The 19,683-nt window shown below is 39.2% G+C and overlaps 2 protein-coding genes across 4 annotated transcripts in view; one reads left to right on the top strand and one right to left on the bottom strand.

Moving 5' to 3' along the window:
- The first annotated feature begins 316 nt into the window (after nucleotides 1-316).
- Nucleotides 317-4,747, top strand: LOC113140801 (ankyrin repeat domain-containing protein 34B-like). Its single transcript, XM_026324844.1, has 4 exons — nucleotides 317-886; nucleotides 1,446-1,628; nucleotides 2,114-2,330; nucleotides 3,808-4,747. The coding sequence occupies exons 1-4, from the start codon at nucleotides 674-676 to the stop codon at nucleotides 4,680-4,682; spliced, it is 1,488 nt and encodes a 495-aa protein (XP_026180629.1). The 5' UTR covers nucleotides 317-673; the 3' UTR covers nucleotides 4,683-4,747.
- Nucleotides 4,748-5,157: 410 nt separating this feature from the next.
- Nucleotides 5,158-19,683, bottom strand: part of LOC113137367 (single-stranded DNA-binding protein 3) — a 34,093-nt gene continuing 19,567 nt past the window's right edge. The window contains exons 5-18 of one of the 3 annotated variants that reach the window (XM_026319013.1): nucleotides 18,012-18,101; nucleotides 14,281-14,364; nucleotides 13,064-13,123; nucleotides 12,873-12,963; nucleotides 11,961-12,025; nucleotides 11,684-11,745; nucleotides 11,446-11,491; nucleotides 10,942-10,977; nucleotides 10,779-10,833; nucleotides 10,510-10,580; nucleotides 10,152-10,230; nucleotides 10,003-10,031; nucleotides 9,722-9,823; nucleotides 5,158-8,289 (exon numbers count right to left, since the gene is read on the bottom strand). In XM_026319013.1, coding sequence (XP_026174798.1) covers nucleotides 8,260-8,289; nucleotides 9,722-9,823; nucleotides 10,003-10,031; nucleotides 10,152-10,230; nucleotides 10,510-10,580; nucleotides 10,779-10,833; nucleotides 10,942-10,977; nucleotides 11,446-11,491; nucleotides 11,684-11,745; nucleotides 11,961-12,025; nucleotides 12,873-12,963; nucleotides 13,064-13,123; nucleotides 14,281-14,364; nucleotides 18,012-18,101 — 900 coding nt within the window. In that variant the 3' untranslated portion in view covers nucleotides 5,158-8,259. The remainder of the gene's footprint in view (nucleotides 8,290-9,721; nucleotides 9,824-10,002; nucleotides 10,032-10,151; nucleotides 10,231-10,509; nucleotides 10,581-10,778; nucleotides 10,834-10,941; nucleotides 10,978-11,445; nucleotides 11,492-11,683; nucleotides 11,746-11,960; nucleotides 12,026-12,872; nucleotides 12,964-13,063; nucleotides 13,124-14,280; nucleotides 14,365-18,011; nucleotides 18,102-19,683) is intronic. The other 2 variants (XM_026319097.1, XM_026319183.1) reach the window with 2 other exon arrangements.

Below are 19,683 nucleotides of genomic sequence, written 5' to 3'. Positions count from 1 at the left end.
TCTGGGTCTTTGTAGTGCAGTGTCTGCAACAGGTGACATTTGGGGCTCAGAACTGTTTATAACTTTGAATGCTTGCTGTTGGCTGAACCTCCCCACAACCCAGCAGGTGAAGGGAGGACAGACCAGGACCAAGAGAGACAGAGAGAAGGACAGCAGATGAAAGTCAGTATCCTCACAGGCCAGTAACATAAAGATACTTCATCCAAAAAAACAAGATAATATTTTTAAACATAGCAAAAATAATGGAATAAAAATTAATACTCAACATCACTCTTCTTTGTAGAGGAGGACTAGGAAAACCAACCACCAGGAAGCATAAAGGTGAGTTTAATGTTTAGTATGTTTTGTTTATGTGTATACCATATGTAATGTACATGTTTATATTTTAAGCATTTGTGAAAATATTAAAAGGCTTTAAATGTTAATCTTTCATTTAATTTAAACTGAATTTGCACTGACTAAGAAGACAACATATCCTGCTCTAATTTTGTATCTTAGTTTCTTATTTTTTAAGCTTATCAAAGTTTGTATGTGGAATTTTGGACGACCAAACCAAAAGATACATAGCTTATTAAATACAGGGGAAAGAACATTGACAGATTTTGACACAGATAAAAGATGTCAATGTTTGTAAGGGAAAATATAGCCTGACCTTCCTTTCACCCTCCAGGCCATGGGGGACCCTCTGTCAGACTGCAGCCCCCTAATCAATGCAGCAACATCGGGTAAGCTCCGTCTGGTTCGCCTGTTGGTCGAAGGTGGAGCTCAGGTCAATGGTCGCAATTCCAGAGGAGAGACGGCTCTCCTGGCTGCCTGTAAGGCCCTGAGAGGGGAGCCTTCTGGGCCTGATACTGTGAAACTCCTCACATACCTGCTCCAGAACAAGGTCAGACTGCAGTGAACACCTTTTCTCAACTCAGAATCTATGTACAAAAATGCTAAATTTTGCATACAAGTCTGTATGCTATGTATACAATTGATTGATTTGTAATGCATAATGTGTACCTGCAGAGAGAGAGGGGCACTTTTAATGCATAGTAAACAGGTTCCTGATGCATCCAGCTGTGCATCTGTCCTCTGATTCTGAACATTTTGGCACTGCAGAACACAGTGTACTCTAAGGCAATTATTATTGATTACCTGGAGGACTGTGCACTGAAACTAACTGCCTCACAAAGTGGGTTCTCACCCAAGAGCCATAACACAAATGCAACAATGCCAGATCAGATCCTTTTAAGATATGATGAAACTGTGATTATAAGCCTATTTACCTGTAATAATAATTGTAATTCTGAGGAAGTTCAGTTTTGATTTGCAAGCAAACTTACTGTCTCTGAATACAAAACTAAAACTTTTTTTTCCTGACCCAGCGTGGATACAAACTTCCTGAGTTGCTATTTTCTGACAGAATTTCTTAAGATTTTTTGTTTCGACTTGTCAATCAGGCAGATCCGAATGCACAGGACCGGGCTGGCCGTACTGCTCTGATGTATGCCTGCCTGGAGCGGGCAGGACCTCAGGTGGCGTCCACCCTGCTGTCTGCAGGAGCTGACCCGAGCATGGAGGACTTCTCTGGAGCCTCAGCATTGGTGTATGCCATCAACGCACAGCACCAGCCAACAATCAAGGTCAGTCAGCTGTGGGAAACAAAGATAGAAAAGGAAAGTTAAAATCAAACTCTTCATAAAAGAATAGGCAGAAGGATTGAATCAAAGAATGACTTCTCTGAAAGGATGAAGTCAAGGGTGAAGTATAGCTATAATTATTGTATTGATTACAATGATGCATAAAGACAGGTTTGTCTTCATTTAAAAAGAAACTAACTATTTTCTCCCTGAAATGTTGTATGGAATAGAAAAAATGAACTAAAGCAAAAGTACCTTCAATTGTCAAATTGTATGCATTTCCAGTATACAATTTGAGTGACCCAAGATATTTCAGATGTGTTTCCTCCCTCCAAATGACTCTTTTAAAATGAACATGAAAACAGTCAAAATGTATGGATACTGAATATCCTTCTAAAAAAAAAATCTAAGTCAAGCACTCTGTTAGTGCTGTTAACCCCAAAATCGCTCAGATCTAATCAACAACTCACCAGCACTGTCCACTTCAGGTTTTGATGGATGCTCTTCATGCCAGGGGCCATGACATCATCATAATTGCCACAGAGATGGGTGTGAATGGAGGCCCGGTGACCAGACGTTACCTAAATGTTCCTCCATCACCTGACACTTCCCCAGTGTCCTGCATGTCTCCGTCTGACATCGTCCTCAAGACAGGCTCACCAAACTCACCTGAGGGGGAAAACATCTTTAACTTCAGAGGAACTAGTGAGTAGTAATGATTAGTTTGAATGGCAGACAGGAAAATGCAGTTTTATCGTTATTTTTTTTTTTTTTCAGATACAGTAAAGGTTTCATCAACCTGCAGAAATATGAAAAATACTTGAGATACATAACTGATCAGTTTGTCACATAATCCTAGGTAATCTTTTTCAAATGTAAAAGCAGATGTTACAAATGTTTACTGCTGTAGAAAAAAGAATTTTTAACCAGATAGGGCAATGAAGCACTAGTCTTCAACCTGGTGTTAAGTTGCCTTTTAAACACTTTTTCTAAATCAATTTTCTGAAATCAAGAATGAAAGTTCAGTCTCAACCTTTAAGCTGATGTGGGCAAGAAGTAGATCAGTTGCTTAGAAAAGTTAGGGTTTGAACAGCAAAGTTCCATGACCAGAAGGGAACTCTATCTGTTGAGAAAAGCTGTGTGATTACAGACAAAAGCTCCTGAACAGCAATTGTGAAATTGTTTTGGGAACTCCTATTTCTGAGGCAATTTATGAACTTCAGTTCTTAAAGGTACAATACTTTATCACTGACATAAAGCAGTATTTGCGAGTAACCCTCATTTTTATGTTAAAAACTTGAAAAACTTTTAAATGTATATGTTTCCGAACCTTAGATCTGTGTTTTATTTATACCTTCCAGTACCAAAGAGTTTTCTCTGTAAGTCACAGTATGCAAACACTGTGCTTCTCCTGTCCATTAGAAATGCTGAGAACAAATGGCGGCTGGTTGAAAACATTAGCTAGGTGCTCGTTCCTAGTGGTGCATTACAAAGAAAGAAGCCACATTTCTTACACAGGAAGTGGCACTTGATTCATATGTGGAAATGAAAACGCTGTATGCTAAATTAAGTTAGATTGAGTGTTGGTGGATGTATGTGAGGATGTGAAGTAATGGACAGTCTTACGTTAAACTGTATGAGTTCAGTAGTTTCAGAATATCCATCACTTTACAGCCATTATTTTTAGTCATATTAGAGACGTGGCTGCAGGAGCACCAGGGATGGTCGGATGCATTTGGGTCCACAATTTCATTTTTTTAACAATTGAATAAAAATGTGGTTCATTTATTAATTTAAAAAAAGTTATACGTAAAAGCTATGAGCAGGGCCATAAGCTGTGTCCTAACTCTTTAGAATTTACTAACAGTATGTACCTGTACTGTATGATAGTCTTTATATAAGACTTTTTGCAGTTAAAAGAAATGAACATACAGATATATGCTATTATGAAATGGTATAATTGGTGTGTCATTCAGAGGCACGTAAAGATACTGTACTTGACAAAGAGGGAAAACTTTTTTTTTCTAAAGCCCCTTTAACAGGAATCAAAGTGGAAGAAACCTGCGGCAGTTCAGCAGGAAGGATAGACAGCTCAGCAATACACAGTAGAGGATATACTGTTTTTTTTTTTCCCCCAACCACTTCCACATCTGTGATTTTCCATTTTATTCATTTTCATTAGGCCACAGAGGAAGCAGTAGCAGCAGCAGACATGACTCCTCTGAGCTGAGCCCACTGAGCCAGTGTGGCACTCCACTACCCAGACAGAGGCAGTTATCTGAACCATGGCTGGCCATTCACAACCTGACCTGTCTGAACACAGCTTATGAGAGGGGCATGAGGCAGAGGAGCCTACAGGAGGAAGGGAACAGAGAGGAATTAAGGAGAGAGGGAGGAAGGAAGGAAAATGAGGAAGGAGAAGATGAGAACGAGGACTCACATGCTCATCAGTCGAAGATGGACGAGAGAAGAGAGGAACTAGTTCAAAAGAGGGAAAACAGACACGAACAGTGGTCCTACCACGACTGCCATGATAATTTCTTTCCGAGGATTTCTCAGTCAGTCCTGTCCCTCACTGAGGTGTGTTCATCTCAGGCAGCCTCAAGCAGATTGGTCCCCAAGAGCTGTGAGACATCAGACAAAACAATCCAAAAGAGCATCATTGATAAACTTCCTGTCTCCCCATCTCCTCACACCCAGCTCCGCAGGAACACCATGCCCTCTGTCATGGTAATCCCACCTCTGCTTCACCTGCCTCCCTTAGTCAACCGATCAGGCTCTCACCTACAGGTGCCAACCCAGGTTTCACCCTCCAAAAGCAGGAGCATGGTGTTTCTGCCTCATCCACCCAACTCCTCTCCACCATCCTCTTCTTCCTCCAGAACATCAGCAAGACCAGCACTACTCCCGTCTCTTCCCCCTGCCTCCTCTGTCACCTCCCTGGTTGGTCCTCCTGACACCTGTTGCGGTGAGAGGAGCAGGAGGTCAGCACGGCGTCACTCCGTGGAAGATAAATGGTTCAGAGGAGGAGAGCAGATGAACCATTTAGAGCTGTGATACTTGTTGGCCTGTACCGAACCTGGATTGAACAGCATTGGGAATCAACACACACTGATCTGGTTAATGGGGCTGGTAAATGTACTGGACTATTGCAAAACATGCAATGCAAACAATTTGTAAACAATTTATGCTGTTTCCTGCATTTAACAATAGCCTGCAGATCAACTAATAAAAAAATAGAGATGTTAGTTTCAACCATAAATAATGATTACAATCAAAAAGACTTATGGCTCTTCTGCTGTTTTAAATACTGTGTATCTAAATCTTAGAGCGATACTTTTAAGCAGTCTAATGTGACAGAGGAAGTCGACATTATTGGGAAACAAAATGAAATTCAGGGAAAGCAGTTAGTAAGCTCCTAATTTCATTCATTTCATAGACCATTAGCAAAGCCACAAAAAAAAGAAGAGGAAAATCAAACATGTGAAAGCAAATCTTGTGAATCCATAGAAAAAAGTGCATGTTCATGGCAAAAGGTGTGAAGTTATTTTATTTGTTTTTAATATGTATCTACAACAAGGGGGACACAGGCAAAAACGACTGACAACTTGATGAAAATTAAAACAAAATAAAAAAAATACATTTATTATCAATGCAATTTCCCACCTTTTTTCCAATAAGCAACATTTTTGTCTAAAGAAACTTTACAATATAAAGAAACGTACGAAGGAGGAACCTCTTATTTTACTACACAAGACATTTAGGATCTGAAACTACCCTAACATGAGATACAAAGCAACTCCCCAAGGACTGACTGCCTCATATTCAATACTGCTTTGTCAAAGAGGAAAAACAGGGACTGAACAGAAAAATCTTTTCTCCCACCCCAAAAAAAATTCCTCTCTTGGCCCTCCCTACCCCTGAATGTTACAGTATTATACATCAGCACAATAGAAATACAGAAATGATCAATGTTGTGACGGCTTTACTTACAGGACATAAAGATAGAAGTTCGACTGCATTTTGTACAAGTTTTTCAAACTACAGGGGAGGAAATGTTCCTGCTCTGCTTTTTAGCAACAAATCTGACCATTGTTGTCTTTTCCTTTTAATGAACATTTCTCCCACACCATTTTAAATAGATTAAAAAAATCCTTCATAGTAAAGTCTGCAGTCTGGTTCCTGGCATGTTGGATTGAGAGCCAGTGTCCCGCCTGCATTGCTTTCGGTTTCAGTTGTGCCAAGAGGGTAGAAGCTGAAATGCAGTGTGCTGAAGGCAGACACAGAAGAGACAAGTTTTTTTTAATGAAAATATTATGAAAAACAGGCCTCTTTTGCTCTGTTCTTGCAAATCTCCTGTCAAAAATGGCAAAAATATGCCTGTTTGTGACTTTTCCCCACCACAAACTAAAAGTTTCCAAGAACAGAGTCAGAGGAGGGAGGCTTTTGTATAATAACCATGTTTAATTTGATGGGTTTTTAAAGAAATGTGTGTGACAGTGAGATAGCTAAAGGCATTCACACACAACTACCAAATCGTCCTCCCTCATTATCTCAGACCCCTTGACGCTACAGCTCTGGTGCACAGTAAAGCCCCACGTTTTGTCTGTGATGAGGTGAAATAGCATAATAGTATATAGCAGCTCCAGTTTCTCATCATTCATATTATTTCTGAGTTCAGACACACCATCTCTGAACAACTACACACAGTTGCCCAAATCAGCACATTTCTGATCAACTGTTAAGTTATGATTTGAAATATCAAAACATGTCAATGATATCAAAATGCATTTTACAGTATTTACAAAAAAACTAAAATCAAAAGATGGAGAGTTGTACAAAAAGAATCAGAGGGATGGCATGTGACCGAATGTACTGATGCTGGCCTGTTGGAAAAGAGAAAAGGACAGACGTCTTTTTCTTCAAGATGAGTGAAGGGAGAGAGGGCCACTGGTTAAAGTCAACAGAGCAACGCCATGCTGTTTCCTAACCTGCTTCTTATCAACAAAACACCACCAAGGATCAGATCAGCAGAGAGCCAGAAGTTCTTTTACCAGAACCGACTGAAAAGACAGAGCACTGCATGTACAAGGACAAAATTTCTGCAAGCTAAATTGACTGGAGCGTGAAAGCAAACATACAAACATACATCACAGTGTGTTGAGGACTTGTCAGCATAAAAAAAAAAAAAAAAACAAAAAAAAACAAAACAAAAAAAACAATCCAAGTGTTCACTACAGGTCAGCAGAGAGACGATAAACACAGCCTACGTACATGTCGAAATGAGCAGTGACCGAAGTGGGCGGCATTAGTGGAAGCAGCATGAGTGGGGTCAGTATGGTCGACACTTGTGATAACTTCAGCACCGTTAGGGCTTGGATAGATGGATAATGACGTCACACAGTGAGGGGAAAAAAAAGATGTTATCAAGGGGATCTGCATATTACACAGCTGCTACTAGATCTGCAGTTAATAAAAAGGGATAAAACTTTTAAAAATTGTTTTCATAAGACAAATTAGAAGTACATAAATAAATAGAGCTGTGCATTTTCCTGCATGGAAGCTGCTAAAACAGAAGCAGCTTCTTCTGGGGTGGGTTATTGAGCAAAAAATGTAAAAACAATACATATATGTTTTTGCAAGGAAGTTGCTAATCTGTGAGAAAGATTTTTTTTTTTTTTTTTTTTTTTTTTTTTAAAGAAACGAGGGGGCAAATCAGTACCGAGATGGATCAAATCTTACCTGCAGGGGGCAGTGGACTCACATAGAGCTACATCTCACACAGCCATAGTTTCTGATTTGTGTGCACATACAGTATGCTGTCTTATAATCATGTGCCCTTAGAAACAACAGAAATTAGAACCTAATTTTGAAATGATCATACCAATATCATTAATAACAACAATACAATAATAAAAATAGAAATGATACAATACATACACAAAAAAAAAAAGGAAAAAAAAAAGTTCACTGATCATCACAACACCTGTTAAAAATGTACACACAGAGAGAACAATGTGGGGGGGGCAAAGGGATCCTTTTATCCGACCCAATACTTAATCTGTCGGGAACAGCCACATGGAAAAAAACAAAAGCAAAAACAAACAAACAAAAGTCCAAAGTTGTGGTTGAGAAGCTTCCAGGCAGCTGCTAAGAGACCCAGCAGTGTGTCTTTGAGGAAGGGCTGTGCTTTCCAGTCCCCTCTCTCTCTCTCTCTCTCTCTCTCTCTCTCTCTTTGTTTGTCCTCCTTTCCTCGCTCATTGTCTGGGCCCTGACAGGAAGCCAGGGAGGCCGGAGCCGGAGTCAGGGAGGAGACTCTTCCTGTTGCTCTGTGACTGCTTCCTATTTAGACCGGTGGCCATCTTGCATGCTCCAGGAGGGCCCGTCTTAATTTGAGTCCCAGCATGCTCAAGGGCTGTCCCGGAGGGCTGTGTGGCCGTAGAGTTCCCGAGTGAGAAGGAGAAAATGGGGTAGATAGCAGATCCCATTTGGGTGGGGGGCAGAGGGTGGATGTGAGGGGAGGTGGTCCAATCCAAGATGAAGTACGGATTGAATTGAAGAAAAAATAAAACGGGTGCAAGGGTACAAAAATAAGGGGAAAAATAAACAAAAATACAAAAAAGGAAAAATAAAATCACACACTCATCGTCATGTTGGGTGAATACTGAAAAGAGAGAGAGAGGGAAGGGGGAGGAGGGCACAGATGAGTGGATATGTCACTGACAACATTTAAACACCAGAGGGCACATAAACCCAGACCTGCAAAGCCAGATGAGGCACAGGTTCCAGACAGGACCTAATACACCTGAATAAAGTAATCAGTACTGCATCTACACTCCAAAATTCAGCCACATTTCAGATAGTAAAGGCTAAGTATGGAAGATTATTTCTTTTGAAATTCCTCCCTTGTGAATTCCTGAAATTCATCTGTTAAAAACAGTTCCGGAGTTACTTCAGTTTTGAATCAGATAATTACTAACTTGGACTGTTTCACATTATATGGTTACTAGTTTTATTAACATTTACCATTTAAGAACAGATAACATTTCTCAAAGAAAATATTGAAACTAATATTTCTACAAAAACTCAGGAAATTGCAATCACCATTTAAACTTTGAAAACTTACCCAGCCCCAGCTCTGACTGGCTGAACCAGGGTACTGGGGCTTGGCTATAATTCTAGCCTGTGTACACTGTGGCTCTCCAGGCCAAAGGTCAGGCAGTGTCACATAATTACACAATACAAGGTACAGTACCCCCCTAAACTGATATCCTGACATTAGTGTTTAGCACACTAAGCGTTTATGTCCATCAGCTATAATCACATCACTGATACAGAGGGTAAAGAATGAATTGCTAAGTGATTAGTAAGCGGTCACAATGCAAGCAGAACATCAAATATTCTTTCCATCCCTGTTTTTATTAACATTTTATACAATGAACATGCTTTTCTGTGTGTAGCAAAATGTTGTATTTCAAATTTATAGTGCTGTGTCCCAAGTAATATGGCTTAAAGACCATGTTCAAGAAAGAGAGCTAAACTTAAAACCAGCAGTCCTCGCAAGTCTGACTGGTTTCTTAAAGCAGAGACCTGATCTGAAGAGTGAGCTGGGTCTGGTTGAGATGATATTCTGTCTAATTGGGTCCAGTAGGCTGGTGTTGTGTTGCCATGGGTCTTTGGACTGGGACTGCGTTTTTCCCCTGCATTTACCTTGTTGTTTTGTAAGACTCAGCAACAAATTGGGGGCCAAATTTCAAGCTTGTAAAAACCTGCACATTTTCAAGCAACTTGTCAACTTGCACTTGTTGTAAGCATCTCTTTACTAAAGTAAATGATCAGACTGTCAGCGTATACAGAGGCCAGAAGACCTACCACAAGTACTGGGCTATTAAAAAGTAATAGCTTGAACACTATGATATGTGAAAGTAACCAAATCCAAAAAAAACAACAACAAAAAAACAGGACACACTTTATTTAAATTGTCAAATTTAAAAATAAGGTGCACCCTCTGCTTGCATTCTTCCACTGGTTTATGTGTCAGGATGTCAAGGATAATTGTTAAGGGTCGTGAGATGATATTCACTCACTCTACTTACACTTTCGCTTTGGAATGGGTTCAAGAAGTTCCCTCCCATTTCACCATCATCTCTCGGCGTTCCAGGAGGGTTGTTCATGCCCCCCATGTTATTAGGAGAGCTCTGGAGTGAAAGGAAGTAAAAAAAAATAAAAAAATTAAAAAATTAAAAAAAACTGATTGAATACTGATGAGACTATTTCTTATAGCATCATTGAATTAGAAAGTAAAGATTCTGTTTCATTTGCAAGAGCACTTCAGAAACCAAGATAATTTCAGAAAAACAAAAAACGCTGTATTCACCTTTGGCAACCCATCCATATCCCCAGACCCTGAGAGTGACAAAAGGAGAGAAACCATTAAATTGTTGTTCAGGATAAATGTGATCCAAAACACAGCAGCGTAGTAATTCTCGTCAGAATCCTGTTGAGCTACACTATGTTTAAACTCACCTAGTGATCCATTCATGTGGTGTGGCTCCATGGCTCCCATAGCTCCCATTGGCCCATCAGGCCCAGGACCCATAGGGAACTATCAAGATGTATAACAAAATATAAATGTTTAGAAATTCATTTTACAGGTTTGACTGTACTAGTGCCTATTGGTGTGGTTTTAAGCCATACCTGAACTGGATTCATTTTTGTGGGCAAAGTTGTGTAATTTTAATTATCGCACTAACATCCATTATTTTAGCCTAATCAATCTGCCATGTCAGACTATTACAAGCCCAGAAAGTTAAATTTTTAAAATAACATTTTGTGTAAGAGCTTTTTTAAATAATGAAATGGACTCCAGGCATGTGGGACTTACATTGGGTCTGTTGCCTCCTGGTCCAATAGGATTCATCATTGTATAGATGTTTTCACTGGAGTTAGTTGAATCTAAGAAAAGTGAACAGAAACTTTAGTTATACGATTTTAGAGAGACAATGACAAATAGACATGAAAAATGAAACACTCAGACTGATAGTGCTTGATTGATGAATGGACACATTCATGCTTGTTTAGTAAGGGAAAAATGAGAAAGATGTCATTTTGTAAGACAAGTGTTAGTGCTGGGGTCAAAGTTAGGTGACGCACCACCTGGGCTGGGCATGATGGGAGTTCCAGGTGGACCTCCACCTCCTGGAGGACCCTGTGGAGCAATCAATAATAGAGGTTAAAATTACACACATTAGAAAATAAATAAGTCATCACCAGTACAATAAAATTTAACTACCGGCCTTGATAGATTTGAACTCACCACATAGTTTCCTGGAGATGAGGATGAGTAGGCTATCTGCAGGGGAAAAGAGGACATCAGTAATCAGATTTGATGGTCAGAGGATACAAAATGTGAATCTATGAAAAAGTAAGAGGAGCATTTTACAATCTATTAGATTGTAAAAGTCCAGTACAACAGTTTACAGTTTAAATGGACTGCCAGGAAAATTTGATTTCAACTCAATTGCAAGTCTTTCACGACATACTCAACATTTACTTTAGTAAAAATTCCTTCAAAAGTATTTCAAGGAAACTAGACTGGAAAAGACAATGTCACTAGAGCCATTATCAGAACTGATGTATGAACTCTTTTTCCAATATGTGAACAGCAACAAAATGGATGAAATAAATACAAATCAAAACCTCTATTATTTTATTTCAGCCAAGACTATTATAGGATTGCATGACACTGTAGGCTGATTGCTCTTTCTCTGCCAAACACCTATATGTAATGATGTGTAAGGGTCAAAGGTTTCTGACTCACAGAGTTAGCATTAGGCCCTGGCCAAGGCCCTCTTCCTCCAGGGCCCCTGAGAGCAACACAGATTAATGAAGAGGGAAAGAGAAAACAGGAATAAAGATGACAGAGATTAGAAAATACAAATATAATTTTAAAAAAACCAAAGGAACATTTTTAATCAAAGGATGCAGTAGATGCAGAGAATAAACCACACAAGCTTGGAGATTATATTTCACTGGATGTACAAGATATTTTAACTTACATGTTCATTCCAGGCATGGGACCACCCATGGAGTTGGGAGGAGGCCTCATGCCTCCATAATTCTACAAGACAAGACATTAAACTCACTTCAAAACACTGAGAAAATTCAGCAAGATGTTATAAGTTCTCAACATTATTTTTTTTTTGTGATTCTGCAATTAATATAATGTATCTATTAGATAAACCACAGAATCTACTGCTGCTGAAGTTTTTACTAGGATCTAATTTCTGTTCAATCATAGATTTGGGTGTACAGTAGGTTTTGAGTGTGTTGTACCTGTGGGCCCATGGCCATTCCTCGAGGAGGGTTCATCCTCATCGGTCCACCCATGTTAGGATGTCCTGCAAGAGCACACCCAGAATAACACACAGACTGAGACACACAACACACATGCTCAAATAAACTCACATATGGCTTGTCTCTTAAAATCAGGAATTTAGACATGCCACAGACAATACTCCATCCGAATCCCATTAGCTGTAACTCTCTGGACTCTGAAGCTAGGACTCCTTCCCGAGCCAGACATACTCACATGTTTACACAAAGAACAGCAAATAGCCAATGACAAAAAAAAAAAAAACATAATACATACAATACAAAATACTACATATACTTAGAAAAGAACAACAAAAAAGATGAGTAGAGTTTAGTCCTGAAATAATTTTTTATTGACTGATTTATCATCAAATTAATAACTGATTAACTATATGTTTTGAACAATTATTTGTAGGACACTGCCTTTCTGAAATCAGAATATGCAGCTTTTCTTCATCTCATCATTAGCTCTGCAAGCTTGCAGTGGGTTTTTAATTGAGGGTTTCTGCAGGGTTCACTGAGTTAAGTGATAATATTATGATAATACCATACAGAATGCAAATGAACTATTACAAGGTGATTTGGCCAAAGAATGAAGCAGAAACCATAGATATTTATATTGATAATCTACTTTTTCCTCACTATTTTTATGTCTTTTCAAGACCTCCAAAAGAGAACCTGCTTTTCTTGATAGAGACTAAAAAGTAACTGTGAAGGTAAATTGTTACTTGACAGATTCATCAATAATGAAAATAATTTCTAGTTACAACCCTAATATAGTCATAAAATATTGCAGGCACATAATCTGATAAAGAAAATAAACATATTTTACAATAAGGCACTATAACTCAGGGCTGTAACTATAAACCATACCTTGCGGTCTGGTTGGATCCAGACTGTTTGGCAGGAGAGGCTGAGATCCAGGGATTCCCCCAGGAGGCTGAGAGAAGACCAGACATGGAAACTAACTGAAATAATGGCACACTCTTGGCAACATAGGGTGCCAGGATGCTGTCAAAATCAACATAAAAGGGAGTAAAAAGTACCAAAATTTAGTTTAGTACCTGATTTGGCATTCGGAGTGATGGGCGTGGCCCACCTGGATACCGCGGTGACATGAAAGGCTGGAAAAAGAAATGTAGGAAAGAAGGACAAAAGGGGGAGATGAGGGAATGTGGTGAAAGGAAGGACAGAGAGAAAATTACATTTTCATTATTGATAAATCCAAGAGCACTCAAACAGGGGTAGGACTCAGGACACACAGATGAACAGAGTGTTGTTGGAGAATGAAGGATGACAGTGGAAGATTGCAAATTCATCACATCAGCCTGAAAGCACAAAAATATACATGGGAATCTATGTTTTATGATTTTTAACATTGCCTGCTTATACACAAAAGCATGAATTTGTGTGCAGGTCAATGTGTAAAGACAGCGCTCACACAGCTCCCTGCACAACCTGCCTGCTCTCACTGTGGTGTAAGCTGATTCGGCCTGTGGTCTGCCTGGCGTAGTTAGAGACACCTCAGGCCAACAACACCGTTCAAAACCTTAGAGGAAGCATGTCCACACACTCTCGCACACAAGACAGAAACCAGAAACCACAAGAATGAAGAGCCGGGCTGCCGCAGTTAATGGGCAACGGCTAGCTTTACCTCCACAGTGGCATCTGTAGCTACTGTTCTGGATAAGTGTTAAAACAAGCGCTGACTGAGAATGAAAGTTTATTTAAGGTTAGATACATTGGATAGGCTTTTATCTACTTGGCAACTAGAGATATCCAGATCTTTGAATATCCTATATTTGTGTAAAGTTGGTTTATATATGTGTATGTATATGTGCTTTTGTACATATGTGATGCATCCATAGTGCCTCCCCCATGTTTTATTTATAAAGTGCTAGAACAAGAAAGCAAAGGAAAGTGCATATTTGTGCTTGTGTGTGTATTAAAAGTGGAGGAGCAGAGAAGTGTGCAACCCCCCACAAGCTGCTCCAGGGGAGGGGCAAGGAGTGAATTATTCATCCCACACAGGGACAGACGATTTCTGGGCCTTGAAGAGAAGCAGGCCCTTTCATAACGGAGCTGGCAACTGGAGGGGCTGACATCTACGGGGAGTTAGCCAGAACTAAACTAGAGCTAACGGGGCTTGAGGGTGGGAGAAGAAGACGACAGTGTGCGAGTAGTGAAGGGAAAGAATACGAGTTTGTGTGTGCGTGGAAGGGGGGGATTTAGAGGGAATGAAAGCGATAGGGGTGTTTGAGAGAAAGTGTTTGCGTCTTACCTGGCCATGGGGTCCCATCATGGGGTTGCTGGGGTTGTGTGGGGGGGGCTGTGCGTGGGGGGACTGCTGAGAGCCAGGTGGTCCCTTTAAGAAAGAAGAGCGATATCAGAGAGGGGAGGGGCCAAAAAAGGGGATTACACCTGGAGGAATTACCGGATCAAAATTATAAAGAAAGGACTATGGGGGAGTCAGTGTAAAGTCTTTAGGTTAAGGAGGAAGAAGAGAGCAGGAAGGGGACAAAACTGGACATTTTGGGAAAATTCTGTAAAATGTGCAGTTAAATAATGCATTCATTCACAAAAAAAGATTAAAAATACATAGCCCAGCAGGAACACAGTTTTAATTTGACTATGAGTCCAAATAAGTTAACTGAATTCTGCGTTAGGCAGAATTATTTTTCAGGATGGCCTTTACATGTGGCTACACTGTAAGAGATGATAATCCTTGGGACCCCTGGATTAGAGAATTACATGTAGCTTTCCTCTAAACCACATGGGGGCAGTGTTGCCAAAGGTACACAGCAATAGGACCGGCATTAACAGTAGGACATCCACGAGAGGTAACTTCAAATCAGAAGATGATACTGAAAAATACAGGGAAAAGTTTGACGTTTTTACTGCTTATTTCAAGACTGTTTCAGTATCAGAGTAAACTCCTATCCGCAATGAGAGCAACCCTGCAGCGTCTCTGCACACTGCTGTGTTATTGCTGACATTTCACCACAAGACAAGAGGTTAATGACCCCTAATAAATAACTCATTATGCAACACACTCTCTTCCGCTCTATCACTGTCAGTGCCTTCATTGCGCTGCCTTTTTTTTCTTCCAATTCTCAGAACAAAACAAAAGCTGGCTAATTCACAAATGTGACACATCTGTAGTAGTAACCTGGACACACACAAACACAACACAAGCATGTTTCTGAATCTGTAGGTTTAAACTATATTAGAATTTGCCCATTTATGTTAACATGCTTCAAATAACGACTGCTTTGTTTGATTACAAATGAAATGCTAACCAGCAGAAAAAAAAATGTCTCAAGGTTCACACATTCGCTTCTTACATATATATATTTTATATTCTGAAATGGCTTCTGTCATAAACAGTAACACTTAACATGTAGAGCAGAGCTGGGTATCAAATCTCAATATATTTTTTAGAAATCATGTCTTTCTGTAACACTAAGCATGAAAACATTCCTGTACTAAAACCAGCAACTGAGTATCTAGTCAGAAAAGGGTTCATATTTCTGTTGGACTGTAACTATCTTTTATCATCCTTGCTGATCAATTTGCTGGTTAATGTCACAATTCACTATTGTTGTCTAATTCGTTACTTATAGCACCTATGACTTGTTCACCAGTTTCTGAAATTACTATGGAGAGATTTTTTTAAAGAAATGCCAAACATTTTCTGTGCTCAGTTGTGAGGATTTGATATGATAGTAAATGAGTTGTTCAGACAGCACATTTAAAAACATCACTTTGGTCTCTGGGAAAACATCATGTGGATTTTCTAGTCTGTGGGGACATATTATAGATGAAACAATCAATGATGAAATAAAATAATAATAAATTATAATAAAAAATAAACCTTGCAGTTGCAGACCTAATTTATCTTAATCTAAGCAATTTCAGACAAAGTTCTCCTAGAGCAGCATGTGGGCTTCTTTTGTTAAATCTGAGTACTGGTACCAGAAAAGGCACAGTACAGGTGTCAGGACTGAAACCCGGTATCATAACAGCAAAAGATTTCAAAGGATAGCCAGCCTTATCTATGAGCATGAACGATATCTGCAGCAAACGACCAAAACGTTCCATTACAAAAAGGTCCCTTGAACATAACACACATAAATACACATGCACATACACACAAACCCTCGCCCAATCTCACTCCTCCACCAATGTTATAAATAGATCTTCCATGCATCTCTCCTCACCATTTCTCCCCCCCCCCCCCCCTTGCTTATTCACAGTCGTACTCTCACTAGTGCCCGCCCCTCACCACCACCTCACCATCACCATTACCATCCTCCCGGCACATTGCCTCGCTCTCAGCGAACAATGAAGTGGTAGATAACCACAGATATAAACACTGGGCCACAATCCTAGTGACACTGATATTTCACATTTTCTTCTCACCTTCTCCATCTCTCTCCAGCCTTACTTCTCTCTATCATGTCACTCACTTTTTTCTCCTACTCTTCTCACCACCTTATCGAGCCTTCTGCCAAATGCCAGTGCTGTCCATCACACCACCGCCTGGTGGAGAATGTGTTTGTCTTTTTGTTTGTGAATGCCTGCACTTATGCCTGTATGTGTTTGTATATGTATCTGTGTGTGTTTCATTCTCTTCACTCTTCAGACAGACATCCCCCACACTAAAACCTTTTCCTTCACAGAGCCAGGACAGGTCAGAGACAGAGACGGAGATGAAGATGGAGGAGTGGAGAGAGGATGAATACGGGATGGTTGAATCACAAATCGGTTAAACAGCAGCCCAGCGAGAGCAAAGCCACAAATGAATGAACGGTGTGAGTGGGTGTAAATATCAAGAGTAGAATAAACTTTTTGAAAAATGTGGGGACAAGTGAAAACAATGCTAGCTGTAATTGTGGTGTCATTTGATCAAACTTCATAATTGATTTTAGACCGGAGGATTATATTCAGAGTGCGACTCATACTGTACTCTTGAGGACAACTTTTACACTTGAGAATATTAAGTCTTGTAACAATATATCAGCCAATATTTTTTTATGACAAATTTTCTGATAAAAACGTGTAAATGTTTATTAGGTTTATAATTAGTTTATAAGTATGACATTATGCTGTGGCAACCATGCATCTTCAAGCTTAGAGATTTGACTATTTTCAGATATACCGCAGGTTTAGAACAATTTTCAGCCTTGTTAAGTTTAATAAAAATCAATAAAACCCTTAAGATTAGTTGAAACGTGCATTATCACAAAGTTGTAAATGAGGTCATTTGTCATGAAAAGTTCTGGAGATACATGATTTTCACAGAACCATATCATAAACAGATATTAGTTTTTTTTAATAACAGTGATAACATTAAACATGAAGGAAAAGACATAGAACTCTTATATATGAATTGAAAAAATCTTAAGTCAAATACATGTAAAAATGAAGCATTCATTGCAGCAGCATTTCGTAAGCGTGCTAAAATGAATACCAATACTGATATATCTTAATAATATTGGCTTACTGCTATCAGGTTTGCTCTTGTAGTTAGTGTGAAATGCTTTGCCTGAGTTTGTCATACAAAATCCAAAGGATGCAACATGATTGACAGGTAAGTTAAGCTTTATAAGATGTGAATATATGTTATATGTGTTAGCCATTAGCTTCTTTTACACTGATCATTAAAGGTGGGGGTTTTGCACCAGTTTTCAGTCTCACTGTTCTATATAAAAGTATTACTGTGGAAGGTCATTGCTGACCCTAGAAAATACCACAAAGAAAGGTGTTTTTGCCAAGTACATCACACCTGTTTTTTATACTCTTGTGTATTCTGAGATAACAAACACCATCTCTTGATGATGGAGACTCAAAAACTATGCAAATGTTTCCTAAAATGTAGATCATCAGTTTTTGGGAGCCACAGATGGATAAGTGACAGAGGTGTGTATATATAAGACACAAAAGAGGATTGAATCTGGCTGTGATGGAGAGCTGGAAGATGAGGACAACGACACAGCTAGCAGGTCATACCTGGAAAAAGCCTGGGGGCATGGGACCACCTGGCATGGCGTCGTTTGGGGGCATGTTGCCCATCACAGGGCTGGGTGCTGCTGCTGCACTCTGAAACACACAAACACAGCAACTCAATGTGGTGTTTTTTCTGTGTCTGTCACTATTATACAGTAACATTTGTGTACATTATGTGCTGGACACCAAATTCCTACAAGAGGTAGCGTTTCCATCTGCCATTACTAGTTACAACAATCTAAATTCACAAAAATGTTTTGAAACAATTTTCTAATCTCTGATAGAAAGATGAGACTAGAAAAGGAATAATCACCTATTCTGTCTCTGTGGACAAGGACAGAAGCAAAGAGGAAGGGTTCAAGAACAATCACCATGAAAAACGTTATTCCTCCTTTTCTTTTTCCCACAGCCATAAACATAGAGACTGCATCCGTCTTGTTATGTACTGTCACATAGACAACTCTATCTTGAGGAACAGTGTTTTACTGCCCTAAAACTAGCTTTTCCTTTTAGGTCACAGTTCGTTAATTAGATCAGAATACTCACCTTTTTGTTTACTTCATAAAGACCATGATGTGGGGCTCTGTTTGATACTTTAATGTTATACGACAAGAAAAGTTTAACCTCCTGGACACCCATATTCCCAATGTGCTTCCCATATGCAAATCAATGTAACACTGACAATTAGCATTTACTGTGGCATTATAGTAATGTTCAAGTGAATCTTTATAAATTCATTTCAAAGATGCCATATACACTGGAGTTGCCAGCATATTAGGCATAGCTGGATACATCCCAGTACAACGGACGTGTAAATAATCATGACTTCATGAATTTTTATTTTTTCAGCTTGAATGGCTACATAGTGCGGCAAAGCATAAATAAACAAAAACACAAGGTAAGTGTCGGATATAAACAAAATTCATATAACATAATTGAATGATGGTTAAATGTGCCTAGTTACTCATTTATTAAGTCTGAGTATTTACACATATTTATTTACACTATAGAAACAAGTCAACAAATAAGTTGAGTTTGTACTTTTTTATACCAGTTAGATGCTGTTTTAGAAAAGCCAAAGAGTGAATGATATCTTCTAATCAACTGATTACTATCTCTTAAATCTACTAGTTGTAAGAAGGGTGTATGTTTAGAGGCAATGCTTATTTCTTCAATTTTGTCGGACCATAGCCAATTATTGTACCATGTTAGATCACAGATTAATACTTTTAGAAAGAGCATATCCAAAGTGTAAAATTAAGGATTGTTTGATGCTGCTTCAAGTCTTGAGCGAAAATGATGTTTAAAAGCCACGAGAAGTTTAACACTTAAACCTGATGAGAATAACTGCTTAACTACTGCTAACCACGTTTCCACATGCAACAATAAAAACGGCACTACTTTTTCCAGCCTCCTGAATGCCAGTCAAAGAATATGGAAGAATAAAACTAGAATCTAGGATAGAAGAGGGGGGAGACGGATCTAGCCCGAGAGTTAAATATAACTGTATTCTTGTCAACACACATAGAGACACATGTTTAGTGCTTACATAAGCATGTTGGAACAAACACACACATGCACACAAGCACATGGACACACAAACATACATACACACGCATGGACACACAAAGAGTTGCATCACAGGTTCATAAAGTGTAGGCCTTCAGTACAGAGA

The sequence above is a fragment of the Mastacembelus armatus genome, chromosome 22 (genome assembly GCF_900324485.2).
Source record: "Mastacembelus armatus chromosome 22, fMasArm1.2, whole genome shotgun sequence".
Classification (NCBI taxonomy): Eukaryota; Metazoa; Chordata; class Actinopteri; order Synbranchiformes; family Mastacembelidae; genus Mastacembelus; species Mastacembelus armatus.
This window is presented reverse-complemented; position numbering and strand designations above follow the sequence as displayed.